The sequence below is a fragment of the Chamaea fasciata genome, unplaced genomic scaffold (assembly GCF_029207755.1).
Source record: "Chamaea fasciata isolate MVZ Bird 193981 ecotype frontalis unplaced genomic scaffold, bChaFas1.0.hap1 SCAF_1, whole genome shotgun sequence".
In the NCBI taxonomy this organism is placed as follows: Eukaryota; Metazoa; Chordata; class Aves; order Passeriformes; family Sylviidae; genus Chamaea; species Chamaea fasciata.
The window spans coordinates 75090574-75111672 of NW_027094086.1; the positions used below are offsets into that span (position 1 = coordinate 75090574).

Here is a 21099-nt window from a genome sequence, read left to right on the forward strand (position 1 = left end):
CAAGAAATCTGTACGCTCAACACTTTTAAAAGGAGAGCACATGCTAATTTTTCTACAGGAAGGAGGAAGACTGGCAGTGGAGTGTGCTGCTGAGGGGTCTCAGAACTGCGGCCAGCGAATGCTGAGTCTCAAACTCAAGCTGTAAATTACAAGGATCTTTGGTATATTCATGTATTGTGAGGAAAAAAAGTCTTGAGGAATTTCCCTGAAGTTCACTTATCAGAGCCCACATGAGTAGGGTTTAGTATGCTCCCGTGGATGCGTGCATTGGAGTGAACTTCATCCTCTTTCCTCTCAAAATGGAGAATGGTCTGTGTTTTATGAATAGAGTACAAAATCTGTGAAAGTGTGTACTGAAACAACTTTGAAAAAGCGGTAGCAATGGCATTGCTTCTCAGCCCCAAATGTGTATCCATGCCAATGATGAAAATAAGCATCAGTTACTTTTTCATTTTTTCAGCCCCCTGTCAAATTCAGTAAGAGTTTTACTTCTCGGCTTTAGAAAGATCAGGATGGCAAACAAATCAGGGCTGGCTGATGATAAAAGGTGGGAAAGTTATTGGGTCATCCTGTGTAAACAACATCTTAAAGCAGAATTAATTCCTCTATTGTTGTGGTTTGGGGTTTTTTTGGTTGGGTTTTGTTTTGTTTTGTTTTGTTTTTTTGTTGGGTTTTTTTGGTAGGGTTTTTTTTTGGGTTTGTTTTGTTGTGTTGTGTTGTGTTGTGTTTTGTTGTGGGTTTTTTTAATTTTGCTGCTTCCTAAAAAGCTCTAGATGTCAATCCTAACCCACTCAGCCTATGCCTTGACCTATTTGTGTACTCTGTCATAATTTTTAACCCTCAAGTACAATGTTGCCTCTTAGTCAAACTTGGCTACTGCTCCTTCTTAGTTAGCTCTGCAAGTACAGTAACCTTTCCGTCACCTCTGTCCCCTATCAACATGCATTGGAGGTCATGGTACATATTAGCATATCCTTTTTGATCTTCAGCTGCACAGGTCAAGATCAGTTAACCTTAACATTTGGAGTTTGGGAATTAGCACATTTATTAGGATCTTTTCACAAGGGTTTGATTTGCTTTAATTAGGCACAGTTTGTTCTTCTGTGCAAGGCCTCAAAAAGAGGAGCGTTGTTAAGTTCAATTGAGTTGGTAAACACAGAATAATAATATTTCGAAGGGACTCCTGTACACCTTCCTGTCAAGGTGTATATACATATTCATGAGACCACCCTGGTCTCATGGGAGAGAGGTAACCACCAGACATGTTCCCATTTTCCATGGCCTTTGTGAAGATAAGGGCCTTTCTCTTCATTTTCCTCTTACTTTGTCAAAATGTCTAATATTTCTTGATTTTAAATGCTGCTTTTGCTGCTGTCCTGCCTTTAAGTCTACTCCCTGAGATACTGCCATAAGCTAGTGATAGTAAAATCTGAAGATAAATGTAAAACTCTATATAGAGCTAGTGATGATGTTTTAAATAATTACCTTAGGTTAACATGAAACAGACTGAAAGATTTAGATAGTGCCAGAGTTCTTGCTTTGAATAATAACTCAGCAATTGTGTAGACATAAACATCACATTTTCTTTTTATGCACATTGATTTTGAATTAATGAAATCAAAGTGACATTGAAAGAGTCAGTGAATAATTTTGTTTATCTCATTTCAGTACATTAAAATCATATTGAATTGAAAAGGAATAATTGCAGTCAGTTCATATTTTATGCACAATAAAGCAGTTATTTATTGTGGCATTCAGTAGACTGGGAAGTTATTGAAGTTGCCATAAATACTGAGTGCTGAATTCTTGATTTACTTGCATTTATGTACATCTGATACTCCTCAAATGTCAGAGTACCATATGCTGTTGCGTATAAAAAGCAATCTGCAAGTTATACAGCACAAGTCACAGACACAGCAATTGGGACCTCAGACTGCAGGGCTGGGTTTCAGAGGGTGGCTAATACCCTCTGAATGCTTTTGCAGTCATCAGTACCATCTGTTTTGACACAGTCTGGGACTGCCTCACACTGGTGGTCAGGAATCCATGTAACTTAGTGTAGTTGGGCTTGAGCCAGTTACATTTTTCTAGTAGAAGAAAGCTGCCAGTGGCCATGTCTCTTTCCCGGCTTAACTCCCAAATTTCCCATAAACAAAATTTTAATCCTTGCGGTTCTGAGTAAGCACTACGTGCTGTATGTGTATTGTGTGTGTTTGTAACAAGAGGGGACTGCTCACTGTCACTCAAGGGCTCTCTTAATGTGACGTGTTTATTATGAAAAAGCCTCGGTTTATGTATCTGTTGGAGAGATGCTGGATAAGTTAGACTGAGCTAGTGTTGTGGGTTTCTGCTTTGGAAGCCTATGTTTCTTTTCTTTCATCCTCTCCAGAGTATTCCTGTTACCCAGGTCCCAAAGGTGATTTGTTGGGCCTGGCCAGCTCTTTGCTGAGCGCATTCCTTTGTCTGTACATGTAATGGCGACACTGTGGGTTTATAAGAAATGCAAAAATGTGGATTAAGTGAAGTTTTCTACCATTGCTTCAAAAAGCCCTGGAGACCAGCTTTGTTTTCCTCAGTTTGGGCATGGGTCAGAAGGGAGGAGGGATACAACCCTAGAAACGTGGTATTTGCCCTCAAAACATGAGAGTCCTTGCCAGGATACTAGCAGGTGCTTTTGAAGGAATCTCATTCCTAGAAAAGAAAATAAACTTTGAAAACTGAGGTGTAAATGGATCTGAGCTGATCAGGAGCAGGTGTTGCAAGTCAGCCTTTAGTTACACTTTGCAGAGTTCTACTGATTTTCTGTTATCCATGGGCATACTATAGATGGATGTAGGCAGGGCTCCTAGTCTGCAAAAGTGTTAGTCTGGGAGTAAACACATCTCATTTGTAAAGTCAGGAAACCTGTTACTGCCTCAGCGTAATTCTCCTACAGGACTGAAAAGAGCTCACCAAACTCACCCTGTACTGAGCAGTGACTTATTAAGCACTGGTAGCTTATTAAGCAGTTTTTATAGATAAAGATAATGTTCTCTTGTCTGTTGGCAGCATTTTTTGTTGCTGTTTCCTTATCATTTACTTACGGTAGTTTAACAGGCAGGGGGATGTGTCTACTGCTCTGACTCACAGCTCATCAGCTGGGACACAATTAGGTATCTCATGGACAATCCATAACAAGTTGGGCTTAACCAAGCTGAGTTGGGATTGGCTTTACCATTGGGTTTTGAATTTTTCTTATTTTTAATCTAGAGGCCTCTTCTTGTGCTGTGTACAACTCTGTTTTATAATTTGCAGATTTATCTTTTCCAAATTATCAGCAAAGACTTATGTTTTCAAAGCCAGAATTTATTTTAGGAAGGATATTTGTATTATTCTAAATTACATTGATTTAATGCATCATTGGCATCTGGAGAGAGACTATTTACATGTAGAGACAGGACAAGGGGAAATGGCTTCAAAGTGCAAAAAGGGTAGGTTTAAATTACATATATGGAAGAAATTCTTTACTGTGAGGGTAATGAGGCAATGGAACAGGCTGCCCAGAGAAGCTGTAGATGTTGCATCCCTCAAGTGTTCAAACCCAGTTTGGATGGCAATCCGTTCTGCTAGAAGTTGTCCCTCCCACAGCAGGAGGATTGGATCTAGTTTATCTTTAAGGTCCCATTCAACCCATCAGTATTCTATGTTTCTGTAATCTAAACTTGAGTGATAGGAGAGAAGCAGAATTTCATGGCTTTAAATCTCTCATTACTGTTTATTCTTCTGTTTAGTGTACTGCTTACCATTTGTTTCTCCAATTTTGAAGGTCAAATCCTGGATCCCTTGTTAATTAAAAAGTCACTAGTTTCTGAGAGCTGCATGCTTTTAAAATGCCAATAGTTGATTATGAAAAACAATGTTCTTTTACACAAATAATTTGTTTATGGTGAATTTGCTGGAAACAGCCATTCTTGGGGGAATTATTTGTCTACTGCAGCATTTACTACCAACTGGATGCAAGTCCTCTTGATTACACAACAAAGTGATTATATTGTCAGCTTTTCCCAGAGGCAAACATTCCTCTGCTTTGCATATTATTTTCTGTTTAGAGTCACACACATCTACCAGAACTACACTTCAGAGTTCTGCAGGTCCCCATGGTTTCGATCCACGTGAACTGGGGATTTTAAAAATACTTCTCTTCCATAAATTTATTCCAGCAACTTGTCTTGAAGTTTGGTAATAATGTGTCACCCCAGGACATGATGTAAACGGATACATATTTTATTCCAAATTCTCCCATTTTGGAAAGGTGAAATAGTGGAACAGCTACAATTGTCTGGAGCAGCTGACTGGATTTCTGCATTTTGAAGTTGAGAGCCATTAAGCAGTTGTTCCAGTTTTCTATATAAATTGCAAAGATACATTTGCATCAACACAAACTGAATGTTTATCATTCAAAGACAGAGTAGGATCTGTTTGTCTCATCTCAGTGTTATTCTAAGTTACTGACTCTGGCCATGTATGTGTAGCTTGAGAGCCACTATCAGGGAGTGTGCATTCATCTTCTCTACATTTATGTAAACTTGGTATTAAATGAAAAATAAAGAACAGTAGATTTAAAAATTGGAACACAGTAATGTAGATGTTGTCCAGCCAGGTGGAAAAATGTTGTACCTGACAAAATTTTGACAAGTGGCATGAAATAGGCTGGGAGATGATAACTCATGATTAGGAGGAGGTAGACAGGGGCTCCTTCTGACAAGTGGGTTTATCTACATTAGCATTTTTGTTCAAGTCCAAAGCTCACTGCTGAAATACCTCTCCTCCTTACTCTGTTTTAGTAACCACCACAAGGTATATGAGCCCAGTTATACTCAGGCAAAACTAAAGCAAAAAATATGTTCTGGCAATACACCTAAAGGACCAAAGGCAACCCCTACTGAACATTCAGGGTTGGGGATTAAATTAAATATTGGCAAAAAAAATAACACCCACTTCACAGGCTTGTGGATGTTGGGTTTTCAGCAATATTAGTTTTGCTCCACAGAACTCCTCTTTCTGGGCTGCACTCCTTGCTAATGTAAATATATACTACTTCAGCTGGAGGAGCTCCCTGGCATACCATAAGAAGTTGGGAGAGCATCTGACCTGAAGGATTTAAATAGAGCTAGTACTTAAGCATGTGTGGAATTCATTTTGGGTTACATATTTACTGAACATGGAAAAAATGCACCTTCCAATCTCTCTGTAATTCTCTGTGAAACCCTTTCCTCAAAGCTGGTGTGCTAGTATCATCAATGGTACTGAAGGCTAAATTAAGATGCTTTGACTTCCTAAACTAAGAGTGAATTACTTTTTTACTTTTCCTCCCCCTCAGTCTTTGTATTTTTAGCTCTGTTCAAAAATATGGGGATAAAGTGAATTCCTGCCAAGTGGCAGGGGACGAAGTCAGTAGGGGGGAAATTAGTTCCAGCTTTTGACAAATACATTGTAAGGAAGAATTATTTGCTTAATAAAACTGTAATGATTACTTCACTTGCAATGCTATTTGACTTTAAGCATCTATTGTGAGTATGCCAGGAATGCAAGATCAGGTCTCCAAATGTATGTAGAGGAGTTTATAGGCTAAAGAAAAATGGAGCTCAACATCACAGGGAAGTTACACCAGTATAATCCAAGGTGTAAAGTGTCACACAGAAACTACTGTGAAATGGCTACAGATTTTAGTTAACATAGCCCTCTTCCACAATGCCTCCAGTCTTATACAATAGGTACAGTTTCTTATTACATTCTAAAGGAGGTTTTTAAAAACCATAAAAGGTTATTTCAAGTTCTGTGGAACTGTTCCTTCCAGGACCATGTGGATGTGATTACTTTGTGAGCTCCAAGGTTGCTTATTCTTACACTCACAAACTGAGCTCTGCCACAGGTCTTTGCTCTCAAAATGAGAATTGCATGACTGACAGGATCTTACAGGATAAAAAAATTTGCCAAAGTTTTTGTTCCTTTGACCTCAGTTTTCCAAGTAATTTTCTGGTTTTGGCAAAAATAAATAGTCTGGTGAGAGGGAAGCAGTAGCTGTAACCTATCTCAGGTTTATTTGGACTTCCTCATGTGTGTGTTGGAAACAAGCTGGTGAAATGCAGAGTAAACAAAATCATGGTAAGATAAGCTGGGCACTGAAGGGGAATAATATTTTGTGTAGTTATCACTGAGTATTTGTCAGCCGTGATGGTGTTTTAGGAAGAACCCTCTGGAAATCACAGAATATGCTGATTTGGAAAGGATCCACAAAGACCATTGAGTCCAGCTCTTGAGTGAATAGCCTGCAGAGGGATTAAACCCACAACCTTACTGTTACCAGCACCATGCTCTGACCACCTGAGATGGTCTCATCTGCGATAGCTTACAATATTTGTTAGCAAGTTGCCAGACTTTCCGTTTCTCTCTAGGAACCATCTTTTTCAATTGAACTGAGACACAAAATTACCAGTATCTAGAGAAATGGGTTAAAATTTATGGCCCTGAAGCTGCGACGTATTTGGAAAACTGAAAACTAACAACACACTTTGAGAAGATTGCTCAGTACTCAAAATACTCTTGAAAAAGTAGATTAAAGAGAGAGAAAACATAGCATTCTCTAAGGAGACAGGTGTAGGGAAGATGAATGGATTCTATAAGCACAGATGAGGAAAATAAATATCTAGGTGCTGTATGGCTCATGAGAATCCCAGCATTACCTTGAGTCACATAGTGAAAATACATCAGCCTTCTGAGACTGTTGAAATCTGGAAGGTTGAAAATCTGGCTTCCATGAAATATGGGTGCAAAGGACTCCATTTTCACCACTGCTGGTGAGGTTGGGTGGTGCGTGGTGCTCAGTTCGGAGCATTGCACTTTAAGAGAAAAAACACACAGATAGGACAAATGTAAAGGAAAAGATAGAAGAAACTGGGAATGTTTGTAACATGACTAATAAAAAGAAAGGTAAATGCATGTAAGAAATCCTTACAGGGAGAGTGAAGACCTCACATTCATCACAAGCCCAAGAAACAGCTTCTTATATGAGCCAAATAAGAAGAAAGATTTAGAAACTTGATACAGTGACAAGACTGAAACAGGCACCTCAGTGAGCTGAGTAATAGGTGCCCCTAGCAGTTAAAAACAGGGCAGACATGCACATCAGAGATGGCTTAGGTGTACTTAGTGTTCTTGGAGAGAGATGAGAGAGGTCATCCAACTCATTCTGTATGTTCTTCATTGTAAAAGGCTGCAAAATCTTTGCAGTATCTCCACTGGGCAACCCTTTCCTTCTGGCATTCTTGTCTGCTGCAGCCCCATACAAGTTTGCATGTGAGTTTTGTTCCAGCTGCCTCTGCTATCTCAGACTCTCCAGTTCCTCCCAGCCTCCTGGGACTGGGAGGAACCGAGGTCAGTAGGGTAACTTATCCTGAGAGAAATGCCTGAGGATGTTTGCCATGTGGAAGATCCTTTTTTTTTTTTTTTTTTTTTTTTTTGTAGGTATCACTGTTTCTGGAAATTTGTCCCTACCCAGGGCCTTGGAAAGAAAATGGCTGTGTTATACCCTGCTGTCTTAGCTAACTCATTTTCCTACTTTCATCTAAGGGCACAGAGCCATATTTGAAATCTGCCTGTCAAATTCACAAGGCTCTCCTTGAATCAGCCCACATTGTAGCCCCTGTAGAAGCCTCTGTTCCCCTTTGCACCATTGATTGGAGCTGCTACAACCATTTTCCCCGGTCTCTGGAAAAGGAATACTTACTTGGCATGCCTGAGGTTGATGGTGCTGTGGTAAAAATGTGAAGTCTATATGCACATCACACTTAGTAAAATACAAAACATCTACACAGTACTTACTGAAGAGATGCTAAGTCAGTGAGCTTTTGGCTCTCTGTGTAAATGTTTCTTGTGCACATTACTCTGCAGCTAATGTTTACAGAAATGACAATTGCTTTTTATTTTTCTCAGCTAAACTGACTTTTTCAGAGCTTGAATACAGTTTGGTTTATTTTCTGCCATAGTTTTGCTAAACCATCAGTGGTGACAGGAGATCAACATGGAGGATTCTTTTCAATTGTCAGATAAGAATCCGAAGTTTGATTGATATTTGCAAAATTTTAATTTTCATTTTGTTAGCTTGAAGAACTCAGTATAGCATTCATTTCAAAAAAGACTCATTCACAATACCATGGTGGAAGGTGTGAATGAATGGAGTCATGCCTTAAGCATGGAAAATGGTTCAATCTTAAAAAGTCCACACTGGGATCCGGACATCGAGTGTCCCATGTTAGTGTGTATTGCTGGAGTAATGGAAATACAACATTGTTTTCTCTCTCTGGTTCTGAAATCAGAGACTGCATATTATTGTTAATGCCAGAAGGAATGGAAACTAGATCTTGGCTAAAATATTATATATTTAAAGGGGTTTTTTGTTCCCAGATATGTATTAATTGGGAAACAAACTGGGGTGAAAGAATCCTTTGAAATAAACCAGATTCCTAGTGGAATAAGAAAACTCCCTCTAGTGCATTTTCTCCCTCTGTGTCAGCTTTTATGGTTCTGTTTCTGGCATGCATCTTTTGAGATTTCTTTAAAGATTGTTAAGAAATTTTCTCTTACATCAACAAACAACTTTCAGAGCTTGATCAAAGCTTTAATAAAAGGCATCTTTCACAGAAGATTGGAGGCAAAGGGGCAAAAGAGGTTGTAGAGAGGGAAGTGCAGGGCTGCTTTCTAATTTGCTTTTACTTTCTAAGATCACCAAAATTTGAGTTGCATTTCTGGCTTGTAAACAATTGAGTTTACAAGAGGAATGCTTGTATAGGGCATGTATGTATAAAGATGTGTATTGAGAACTGTAATCAGCAACTTCATTTGTACTTTTGCGGGGTTGTGTTTATTAATGTTGCTGTCATTAAGTTGCTCTTTCTCAGACTGCCCCAGCCTGTTGGCTAGCACTCAGTAAATGGTGAAGAACAAAATTTGGAGGAAACTCCTAGAGGTTGAGATAGTGCTATAGGAAGCCCCTCCCAACAACGTTAGAAAAGTCTGGAAAATGTACAGTAGACCAAGTGTTTTGCTGAAGTTTTAAATGCTAGCAAAAAGCTTTCCAAGTTTTTCCTGGCAATGAGACTCCTAGACTCACCTGCTTTTTTTTTTTTCCTTTTTTTTTTTTTTTTTTTCTTTTTTTTTTTTTTTCTTTTTTGTTTTCCCTTAGGGGTGTACAGCTAACAGTAAGCAGGAATACCTCTGTGTGGAGTTCAGCTGAGCTACCAGCACAATTCCTGTCTGAGAGCATATTGCATTACGGGCTCAGCAGAGCAATAATGTGCTTGCAATTCCCTTTTTTAAACACAGTAACAACACTACAGTCTTCTTCCACAGTACTTTGTGGAGGGGAGACAGGGTGCATGTGTGTGTGTCTGTCTGGAAGTCTATGCCCTGAGAAAGGAGGGAGCAAGTTTCACATGATGCACCTTTAGGACTGAAGGGAAAGGAAATACAGGATGCACATCTGGAACTGCTATACTAATGATAAAATTAAGAGAGCACAAAGCACGGACCATACACATAAAACAGAAGGTCAGGCCTTTCTTAGCTCAAAGTCTAAGTTAAAAAACACATATTTGTAATTCAGAATGTCTAAGGTATTGATTATTCACGGTGCCCAGGAGTGATGAAGGAATGCCACTTCTGATCCAAAAGCAGTGGAGATTAGCCGTATTAGCTTGGAGCATTGCTCACCAGGGGAAGGGGGGAGAATCATGGAGTATGAAAAGCTTTTTTATGCTTAAGTGGAAATGGAAACTAATGAAGACTGTAGCCCTACAGAAATTTTAAGGTGTTTTTAGCGATAACTGACTAAAAATGTATGTTTTATAAACACGCAGTGTCTTACAGAAAGTACTCATTCTCATAGGACTAAAAAATTGTTAAAAGCTGATTTTAATAATTTAAATTTTTCCTTTTGATTGTAATTCTATTTTGTGGAATAGAAACAAGTATTTGTTCTGTGGTTTTTTATTTATATAATTTTGTTTTCCTTTTTGTTCTGGTTTGTGTAAAACAAATAACCAACAATCAACCAAGAAAAGGTACAAAGCAAATGAAAAAGTAAAAAGAAAGGAATTGACAATATCAAATACATGTAATAGTAGAATACACATCCAGCACTTGGAAAAAAAGTGTGTATTCTTTTATATTAGAAACATTCTTTTATTAAAATCTCAATAAAGGAGCAAAAAGTAAAGGCTTTTCCACATATTCTGCACATGTTTAGCTTCAGGCACTGTCACTGGTTTTGGTGATAATATGAGGGAGGTCAAACATATGGTAAATCCTTGCAAAAATTAATCTCAGGTACTGTTGCCTAAGAGGCCTGTGGAGTCAGTGCTTGTCTGCAGGAGCCTGGCCGCTGCTGGGTGGATTTTTCTCTCCAGCTGTAAATCTCATTTTTAAAATACCAGCATATAGCAGATGCTTACAAATAACACTCCTCAATGCAATTTTTTGCAATAGCTGCCAGGGGGGTATTAGGAGGCCTCAAAGGGAGCAGGGTGTCTGCAAAACCCACTCAGCATGAAGATACTGTTCTTGCTCATAAATACACAAATCCCTGTGTTAGGACCACATAGTCATAGCACGGACTCAAAAGCCTTGGGGAAAATGCTCTTTCCTTTCATTTGCTGAAACAGTGAGTTTCTAAGTAAAACAAGATGCAGAAGAAGAAGAGGGAAGGAGCTGGGTGGTATAGGTTTTTCCTCCATGGTGTGAGAAGATGATTTTGATCTCTCTGCGACTCTGCTAGGTGATCTTGAGCAAGCCCTTTGACTTTGTGTCTTGGGTTCCTCAGCTAAATATTTGTGCCACTTTCCCTTACAGACACACTGTGAAAATACAGGCCTGTGGTTGCTGTTGTTGTAGGTAGTGAGATCAGAGTAGGCCTGTGCTGGGCTAAGTAAAAGCTTGACGGGGAAGTTTATGTGTAACGATCAAATTCACCAAAAACATACTTAATTAAGAAACTTTGCCCAAATCCAGGTATGGACATGTTTGTTGAGTGGATTTCTGGCTGTATCTTGCTTAGCCCATATCTGTGCTGTCACAGTCACACAGCTGCAGAGTCAGGGTTAAGTCAGTACTTAAGGGGCTGCCTTTATACACTTCCCTGAAAGGCCTGAACATTGATGTGACAGCAGGAGATGTGATGTGGAGAAAAGCTTGGTCCTCTAAAAACATTGTCTGTCTGTGAAACTTGTTATTCTAACTACTAAATTGTGGTTACTGTATTCATTTCTGGGTGGTGCTTTCCTTTATAAAGAATTTCTCTTGCAATCAGTACTGAGGTAGAGGGATTGTGCTCAGCAGCAGCATGCATCTCTCACACACGGGTTGTATCTTGTGTAGCGTACTGCTAAAATATCCTCCTGAGTCTCTAAATATATTGCCCTTGGTATTTGCTTGACTATCAAAGTTATATCTTAGTTGTCTTCCAGTCTTTTACTTGGTTTGCTTGGAGAAACTGGGAGCAGGAGTGGAAATTACTTGTAGGCAATGTCAGCACACAGGGAAAACAGTTGAAATAATCTTACAGCAAAGGTAACCTTTCTTAGTGGCAAAATAGCTCAATTTTTGTGTCTGATTTTTGTCACTAAAATGAACTAACGAAGGTAAAGAAGTAGCAAATTGTTTTGGGGAGGGGAGTTGAGTTGACTGCTTCCAATGTGACAAATAGCCCTAGCAATAAGTGTGTAAATACTGTATAACAATTCTCCAACAAGTTTCCAGCATGCTGTTTCTTCATCAGTTACTTTTCTGGGCTTTTTTTCTTTTTTTCCAATTCAACTGAAGTTCACTTTAGTCCACTGGAAAGGAGTGTTTTCAGTGTGCGTGTGAAGAACTAGTCACTGGGTTTGTCGCTGGGTTGAACTTCTAAGTTTGCATCACTGAAAAACTTATTTCTCTGATGACACATTGAAAATAAGTGTATGGATTTGAACTTTTCCCATCTGCCCATATCTGGTGAAGGATGCAGTATTTGCCTTGTGAGCTCTTTTTTGGCCCCCTGCTGAATGGCTGGAGGAGCTGAGAGGTAAAGGACCACAGCATTCTATGCCCCTAAGACCTCACAGCTGTGCCAAAGTTATGGACAGTTACTTTCTGCCAAAAAAACACCTGTGACTCAAACATAATAACTCCTTACAATGTTTAATTAGGGGTATAAAGAATTAAAATCTTTGGATTTTTAAAAAATCTTTCCTCTGCTGTCTCCTCTTCAGGACTCAGAACTGCATAATCTCCTTTGCTGACACGTCTTTTGAAATATGTTTTCTCACCCTGACTGGCAGAAGTGACTGCTTCACCCCCAGCAAACCCTGAAGTCCATCATACTCCATCAGCAAATGGGCTAGCAGGGTGCTGTGCATTGCAGAGGGCTCTGTGTCTGTCCAGTGCTCATTGAAATTGTGTGTTCTATCTTCCAGATTCTGACCTGAGCATGCGCACGCTCAGCACGCCCAGCCCAGCATTAATATTTCCTCCGAATTCCCCTGGGTTCCAAAATGGCAGAGGTTCGTCGACATCTTCATCCTCAGTCACTGGGGAAACTGTGGCCATGGTCCATTCACCACCTCCAACCCGTCTCACCCATCCTCTCATCCGGCTGGCATCCAAGCACCAGAAGGAGCAGGCCCACATAGACCGGCTGCCCGACCACTCCATGATCCAGATCTTCTCCTTCCTGCCCACCAACCAGCTGTGCCGCTGTGCCCGCGTGTGCCGCCGCTGGTACAACCTGGCCTGGGACCCGCGCCTTTGGAGGACTATTCGCCTCACCGGCGAGACAATCAACGTGGACAGGGCTCTCAAAGTGCTGACCCGCAGGCTTTGTCAGGATACTCCCAACGTATGTCTCATGTTGGAGACGGTAATTGTTAGTGGCTGCAGGCGGCTCACAGACAGAGGACTCTACACCATTGCCCAGTGCTGCCCAGAACTACGGAGGCTGGAGGTGTCCGGCTGTTACAACATCTCCAATGAGGCAGTCTTCGATGTTGTGTCACTGTGCCCAAACCTGGAACACCTGGATGTGTCAGGTAACAGGGAATCTTCCAATACAGATGCTTTTGATGTTTGTCAAACTCCGTAACTGCACACTTATCTTTTCTGTGTTGTCTTTCAAAGTAGGAACACCTGTCTCCTAACAGAGCACCTGTGAGACAGGCACCACTAAAATCTCAGTGTCCCTAGTGCCAGCAGCACCTCTGGAGAGGCCAGGCCTCTTCCTAAGGAAGTGAGCTAGCAGAGATGGCCTGTTCAAATGGCATGAGAAGTTATTACAGATTTTTGTACAAAGCATCCATAGAAGGGACCATGCTGCAGTCAGTGCTGTGTTATGTGGTAAAGCCTAGTTACTTCCACAACATTTGTTTTATCTTTTTCACACACATGTATATGTGGATTATATATACGTAATGAATACATCTGTAGTCTGGTAAGTGACTTGAGGAGGAGCTCAGAATAAGTGCTAGGCTTTTTTTCTGGGTATTAATATCCATTGTTATCCTGAGCTAAACTACAAGGTCTCCTTGTATCCATTGCTATTTTAACAAGACTTAGCCACCTTGAACTTTTTTTCTCTTCCCTTTTTTTTTTTTTTTTTGTTTTAAAGCTGCCATTGCAGCTGTTTAGATCAGCAGAAATGCTTTAGACAATTTTCTTCAAGCCTGCTCTGGGAAAACAAGATGTTTTTTTCCCAAGGTCAGCTGCATAGAATTTCCTCCCTGCAAATAGGTTGGCACTTAATGGAAAGGATGCAGCCAAGCAGAGCACTGAAGTAAATTTGCTGCTCAACATTTACTTTGTGATCTCATCTGTTATCAGTCTAATGCCATCATAAATCAGCCGAACCAGATTTGCCTTTGCAGAGGTACCCGTGGCAACAAGCAGGATGAAGACAGGGGATTAAACAACAGGGGATAGAAAGTGATGCTATCAAGTCACTAGTACCAGATGCTTTTTCCAAGGCTACCTATCTGGTGTACACTGATTTGCATTCTTTTCTCTGCCTTTTTATTTTTTTAAGCTGATTTATCCAACTCTCTCACCCCATTGCTAGAATGTCTTAGCAGAATGTCATGGAAGACATCAAAACAAGTATCGGTAAAATGGAATTATGCCCTTTTTGTGATTGCTGTCTGAAACCACAAGGTAATAAGAAGTCTATGGAACTCCACAGGAGTCTATTCACAGTGACCTTGTATATAAATTACTTGTTGTTGGTACACACTGACATTAGTTCTGGATTACTAATCACACATTCAGGTTGAAGCATCTTCAGTGCCAGGAGAAAATGTATGTACCTGTGTGATTTAGGCCTAGAGCCTTGAAGCTCACACCCTGAGTGTACCTGGGGGCTTCTAGGTGGTTCAAAATACTTTGATCTACAGTTCTTATTTATGCATGTGCTATAGAACAAAGGTGACATTTTTGAAGGCAGGGAAAAGAAAAAGATGATACCAGGTCTTGAAATAGGTTCTTTTCGGGTCTATCTTCATTTGTGGTTTTCCCAACTCTCTCACTCTCAGATCCAGAAGGTAGTGTCTGCTCGTAAGAGCGCATCAGTTTGGTATAAAGTGTGCTGGGTGCAAATAAAATACCTGTCTCCCTTCAATTTTGTCTCATCAGTGAGACAGGAAGGTAATTTTAATTTCTTTTTTTCCTAAGTTGTTCTTTCTATTTGGAGCATGTGAGGGAAAAATCCTGCTTTTGAACATGCTGAGAAGTCAGGGTGTTTGGGTTTTTTTATCGCTTTTGCTGGATGTACCACATGAATTGAGGATAATCGGTCTCCGGGCTCTTGTTTTGAGTCCACTTTTTTCATTCTGCTGTGGGTAATTTTGGAGCATGTTTTGGAAAGAGGATTCCATTTTTCCCTGCTTCTCTCTGTAGTTACGAGGACAAGGCTTGCACCTACATGCTCAAGGGATTCTCAGGACTGAAGCGTTTCACTGGTTTGGTTCCATACTGAGCAAGGGGACATGCGGGTGTGTATTGGGGGATGATGCTAGTTGCTAGTTAATTAAACCCCAGTTCACATTTGTACATCTAGCTGAATCCTTTTCCCCCTTGGATGGCTACTTGGCAGCAAAAAACTAACCAAAATCTTTAATGTCAAAACCAGATGTTTGTATTAACTTTAGGAGCTTTCCACAATGTAAGTTCTGTCACTGTCAGCATCCGCTTTGGGGGCAGGTCTGAGATATTGCTAGAAGTTGGTTGAGCTTGACTGCAAGTTATTATCTAACACTCCAGCCAATATGTTTTTCAGTCTGTTTGGACGTTTCTCCTCCCTTTTAGAAATCAGTTATACTTGCTTTATGGAAAATCCTGTTACAAGAGCTTTATTTTTACATTTTGTATTATTTAGGACAGAAAAATTGTTGCGGACCCAGGAACCTGTCATTTTGCCTAAAAATCAGCCAGTTCTGTATCAGTGTGGACTCTTTTCTGGTGAAACAGTTTTGAATATCCTTCCCATGAAATGTTTTACAGTGTAGCCAAAGTAACTAGACATGGCAATGCTGAGCTTGACAAAACAGTGATCACACAACTGATATATGTGACTCTAGCCCTGCTGTGAGACTTCAGACTCACTTTCTAATTACGGTCATTAAGCCTTCTTGGACTCTCAGCAGACAGAATGTTCTCCTTGGCCTTGTGGATGCATCATTCTCACTAAGCCAGATTTAAAATTAAATTCTGGTCAGAATATAAAATATCCAGACTGACTTCTTAATCCAGCAACCTCAAAAATCAGCCAAATGCAACAGCAGCGGCTACGTCAGGTGCAGCAGAACTCTGCCTAGGTGCCAGCTTCTTTTGTGAAACTCCTTTCATGCATTTTGTATCACCTACTTCAAAGAATGTACTACAGGTGAATTTTTTACACCATTAATATTGTACTGTGAGTACATAGTACTTACCTGAAGGCAAAAGTATTTCCAGAGATTGCTTCAGAGCATAGACGGATCTGAAACAGTCTGAAGAGAAAATAGCATTCAGTTTTAAGATGTTTGTTGAGCAGAGTGTTATACTTCAAGGTCCTACTTCTGCATGACCTGTGGGAAATTTGCCCATTTAATTGTGTGAGGCCTGAGGTAAACTTTGCATCTGTTCAACTAAATTTGAAACCCAAATTAAAGAGCCAGCATAAATTTAAATGATAAATGTAGAAATCTAGGTGCAGGTGGCAAAGTGTTTCAAGTCCACATACCACAGTTCTTACAGCATTTGTGCCAGTCCACATGGTTATCTCAAGTGATTTTTTTCCTTTTTGCTTTTAAGAACTGAAGCATATTCATGCCTTCCACTAAGCCTCTGAATGACAACCTCTGATAGCAAGTGATATAGCTTTGGGTCATGTAAGTTTTTGAGGCAGTCTCCGTACATCATTATGCTCTTTAATTCCACACTACAGTATTTCTGCAGGGTTTCTGATACATGGAGCTCTAAGGTCGTCGTTTTTTATGAGTTATTTCATGCTGCTTAGCCAGTGTTCCAGCAATACAGAAAAGGTCTTTTTATTTCTACCTGGGGGCATAACCTGCAGAATTTCTCTTGAGTAGCCATTTATTGCTAAAACTGTTGGGCCTTAATCACTAATGGGTAAACTCTCCCTTCTTGCAGCTGTTTCTGCTATGCTAATATAAAGTGCCCAGCTGAACTTGGCACAGCTTAAGAATTTCCCAAAGAAGCCTGAGACTGCCAGTTTGCAGTGCAGCAGAAACCACACTTTCCAAAAAAAGCTTTTGCTCTCTGCTATGCAATGAGTGGAGGTTAAAAATGGGGAAAGTCTGTGTGTGTTTTTCCCTTTAATCTAGTTCTTTGTCTTTCCTTGCAAGCTCTAGTGTTTCTCCTCTAGTCTAGTTACCTCCATTCATGGCCAGACTTTCTCATTGGACACAATCCTTTTCTTTATCTGTCTGTATCCTCGTATGCCCTTACCAATCTGTTGGCTCCTACTGATTCTCCCCATTGTCTTTAGGTTATCCATATCTCCACCCTTCTGCAACCACACAGTTGTGCCATATTTTTTCATCCTTCCCACATTGCAGGCTTGGGGCTGGATTCACATCTGTTCTCCAAATGCTTGGGGCAGGGGAGGGGGGGGAGGGGGAGTGGGGTTGTGTTTTCTATAATGAGTTTAGATGGTGAAAGAGCCTCTGATGTTGGTTTGCAAATTCAGCCAGTCAGCAATGAGACTGATCAGAAAACTGCATTGGTTGTCACGAAGTATCCTTTTCTCTAACTGTCACTGGGTTTATATTGCAGTGACAGATCATAGGTTGTCCCCAGGTAGACCCAGCGCCACCATTTTTACATTTGGGATATGGACAAAATCAGTCCATTGCTTTCCAGGGCTCACAGTCTCAAAGCAACCTTACTGACTCCAGTGGAGTTTCTTGTTTCCTCTGGCGTGGGGACTCAGCACTGCAAATCAGAGCAGTCGGTTAGGGTGATTCCACTCTTGCAGCATGAGGATACCTTCATCACATCCAGCACACCATTCCACACCCGCCTTTCTGGTCCTGCTGTGTGATTTGTTTTTACTGCTTCCTTAACCTCACTGTGTTTTTCCACTTAGGCTGCTCCAAAGTGACGTGCATCAGTTTGACTCGTGAAGCCTCCATCAAGCTGTCTCCCTTGCACGGGAAGCAAATCTCCATCCGCTACTTGGACATGACAGACTGCTTCGTCCTGGAGGATGAGGGACTGCACACCATTGCCGCCCACTGCACTCAGCTGACCCACCTGTACCTGCGCCGCTGTGTCCGCATCACCGACGAGGGTCTGCGCTACCTGATGATTTACTGCACGTCCATCAAGGAGCTGAGCGTCAGCGACTGCCGCTTCGTCAGCGACTTCGGCATGCGGGAGATCGCCAAGCTGGAGTCGCGCCTGCGGTACCTGAGCATCGCTCACTGCGGCCGCATCACGGACGTGGGCATCCGATACATCGCCAAGTACTGCAGCAAGCTGCGCTACCTCAATGCGCGGGGCTGCGAGGGCATCACGGACCACGGCGTGGAGTACCTCGCCAAAAATTGCACAAAACTCAAATCGCTCGACATCGGCAAGTGCCCTCTGGTCTCAGACACCGGCCTGGAGTTTCTAGCCCTCAACTGCTTCAACCTAAAGCGCCTGAGCCTGAAATCCTGTGAGAGCATCACTGGGCAGGGCCTGCAGATTGTAGCTGCCAACTGTTTTGACCTGCAGATGTTGAACGTGCAGGACTGCGAAGTCTCTGTGGATGCTCTGCGGTTTGTTAAACGACATTGCAAGCGTTGTATTATAGAGCACACCAACCCTGCTTTCTTCTGAAGGGACACCCCACACCTGTCATTGCAATGCAGTATTAAAAACACTGATGTGTAAACACATGCTCCCATATTCAGTAATGCTGTCTTTTCTGTCGCTCACGGGAGTCAGTTTTTATTGTACCTTATGGGTAAAGGGGGTTTTATTTTGTTTGCTTTTTGTATGATCACTTTTTAAGGTGCCGTGGGTCTCTGTGGAGAGGCTGCCTTAATGCAAAAGCAATGAGTGCTCAGCATCCCCAGTGGGGTGTCATTTCCATAAGAGCCATGATCTTGTCCCAGGCTACAGTAGCTGCCTCCAAAGGAAATAGCACATGATCCCTCCTTTGGAAATGCTACAAAGCTGTGTCAAATACATCTGAATTCTAGCTGTGCTCATGAAGCTCACTATGCAATATTGTGTCTGTGTTCCCCAACCTTTTCCAGTATGGCTGGTAAAGCATCCTCTTGTCTCCAAGTAGTTTCTTTTTGGTAGTCATCCATTGTAATCCCTCAGGAAATACTGGGTAGTGTTCTTAAACGTACTCATTTGAGGCAGAATAAGACCTGCTGGCCATTGCTGAGCACTTCTACAGAGTGAATCTGGAGATTGTGCCCATGCATGGACTCCCTGGGGAATCCCACCTCCAGGTCACTCATGCATTATCTCTACTTGCCTTCATTTCTAAATTTGTCCTCTCCTGCATACGTAGTACCACCCTCTGGTAGTAGGCAAAGACTTCTGACTCTGATAAGCAGTGATGTATTTACCTGGATGAAGGAGAACAAATGAGATATTGGTGGCCTGGCAAAAGGAAAAGTCAGCAAACCAGCCTGAGAAGCTGCTGTAGTTCTGCAACAAGCTGAGATAGTACTGTAGGACAGCAGAGAGGCTCTGAGGCACTGTGGAGTATATTGCATGGGACAGTCCCAATTGCTGTGCTGTGCAGCTGTCACCAGAAAATCTGGCTTTGTCCCTTTGCTGAACCTTTTTAGCAGCTGTGGCACCACTGCAGTGGATGCTTCCTGGGCAAACCAGGTGCTTGTGTCGAGGTAAAGTTAGTATGTGCCTTAATACACATGGAAACCTGACCCTTTTCTGTGGCCTTCCAGTTCAAAGAATAGATGGCTGATCTTCAAAAACATTAGCCTGATGTTAGATAACACCCCTGGGGACAGAGGGGCTTGGAGTGTTACATTAGATTTAGATTTTTTGAGACTTTGGCTGTGTGTGTTCCCTTTGGCTGGATATACAGCTGCATTCAACGAAGAATTGAACAGCAGAGTTGCCCTGTGATACTGGGAGCTCCTGGTACTCTCATGGTCACTCTTGCTCTTGCATGAGCAGGAGTGTTTTGGAAGTCCCCCATCTTGTTGGCTCCTTCCCCAGAGTGTGTGGTTGGTTCATGGTTACTTTCTTCACAATTTTTTGGCAGCTGTTCCTCTGCATTTTTACATGTAATGCTCCGATCTGAAAGCCAGACATGTGAGGAGTGATGATATTTTCAGGCAGGCCCCCTTTGCCTGACTGACAGGTGAATTCATATGCTCAGCTCAAACACTGTGTCTCATAAGAAGGGAAGCACTGTGTCTGGTTTTCATAAGCAGTAGTTCCGTCATCTCCAGACAACACTAATAAAATCAGTGGTATGAAGTGAAAATCAATACGCTCAAGAAAACCATGTAACTGCTGAGGAAATACTTATAACAATGCTCTCTAAAATTGCAAAAGAAAAAAAAAAAAGGGGGCAATGGCTTGGACATGTCCCTGGAGAGGGAACTTGTCCTACTGCTGCAAAAATTCCTGTAACTTATGTATGTTCCTCCAATTTTGGATTTCTTTTATATACCAGATGGTATCAACTCTGAATTATAAATTAAATTATACTAAAGCAAAGAGGGCCATGGAAAATGAATTTGTTATTGCTACTGTTGTTGGTCAGTGACTAATATGAAGTGATACCATCCCTTGGACAGTTAATTTCATTTTGGTTTTCCTTTCCATATTTCTAAAATAAGAGATTCTTCTCCAGCAAGTAATACAGTATATTTTATCCGAGCCAGCTATACTCTCTGTTTGTCCTTTAGGTAATAATGGCCTCAAGGAATTTAAATGTTGAGCCCTGAGAATGGTGGGATTTTGAGCCATTTGCACTCATGAAATATAAGGCCTCACTAGTAACATTTAATTGTTTATTAAAAAAAAAAAAAAAAGCTACGTTTCTGGCTATGTTAAATTGAGTGAATAGTGCTACATGGTTTTTAAAGTTTCTAATGTTTAAATTGGCCTGTACTGTACAAAACTCACTATAAAGCCTTAATTTGCTACCAAGAAATAAAGCAATATATTGGTAACTGATGAGCATGCAGCGTCATTTGCACTAACTGGTTAACTGCTAGTGAAAAAGAAAAGATTAAATACTTGTAAAACTCGTAAAGTAGGTGGGTGATTGAGCATATCAACCCGTCAGGTGGGTGAATGACTATTAAAAGAGGGACAAATTTATTATGGATTATGACCTCATCTATCTCTCTCTTTAAAATTTGTTTTTCCTCATATGGAAACTAGAAGTGTAAGTAAAAGAAAAAAACATATTAAAAAAGTGTAAAAATTTCAGGAAGGCCTCTGCATTGGTTTAAAGGCATGTTAACATATTTGATGAGAAAAGTAAAATGGAACAACTGAAAGGGTAGAGCACTTACTGGAGCAGTGTGGCCTTTTGAATGCTCTAGAAACCCT

General features: G+C 41.0%; 1 protein-coding gene across 4 annotated transcripts in view; it reads left to right on the forward strand.

Annotated features, from left to right (window-relative positions):
* FBXL7 (F-box and leucine rich repeat protein 7) overlaps positions 1-20335 on the forward strand; it is a 232272-nt gene extending 211937 nt beyond the window's left edge. For all 4 annotated transcript variants that reach the window (XM_066186360.1, XM_066186340.1, XM_066186350.1 and 1 more), the window contains 2 exons: positions 12486-13097; positions 17648-20335. In XM_066186360.1, coding sequence (XP_066042457.1) covers positions 12500-13097; positions 17648-18384 — 1335 coding nt within the window. In that variant the 5' untranslated portion in view covers positions 12486-12499 and the 3' untranslated portion in view covers positions 18385-20335. The remainder of the gene's footprint in view (positions 1-12485; positions 13098-17647) is intronic.
* The last annotated feature ends 764 nt before the right edge of the window (positions 20336-21099 follow it).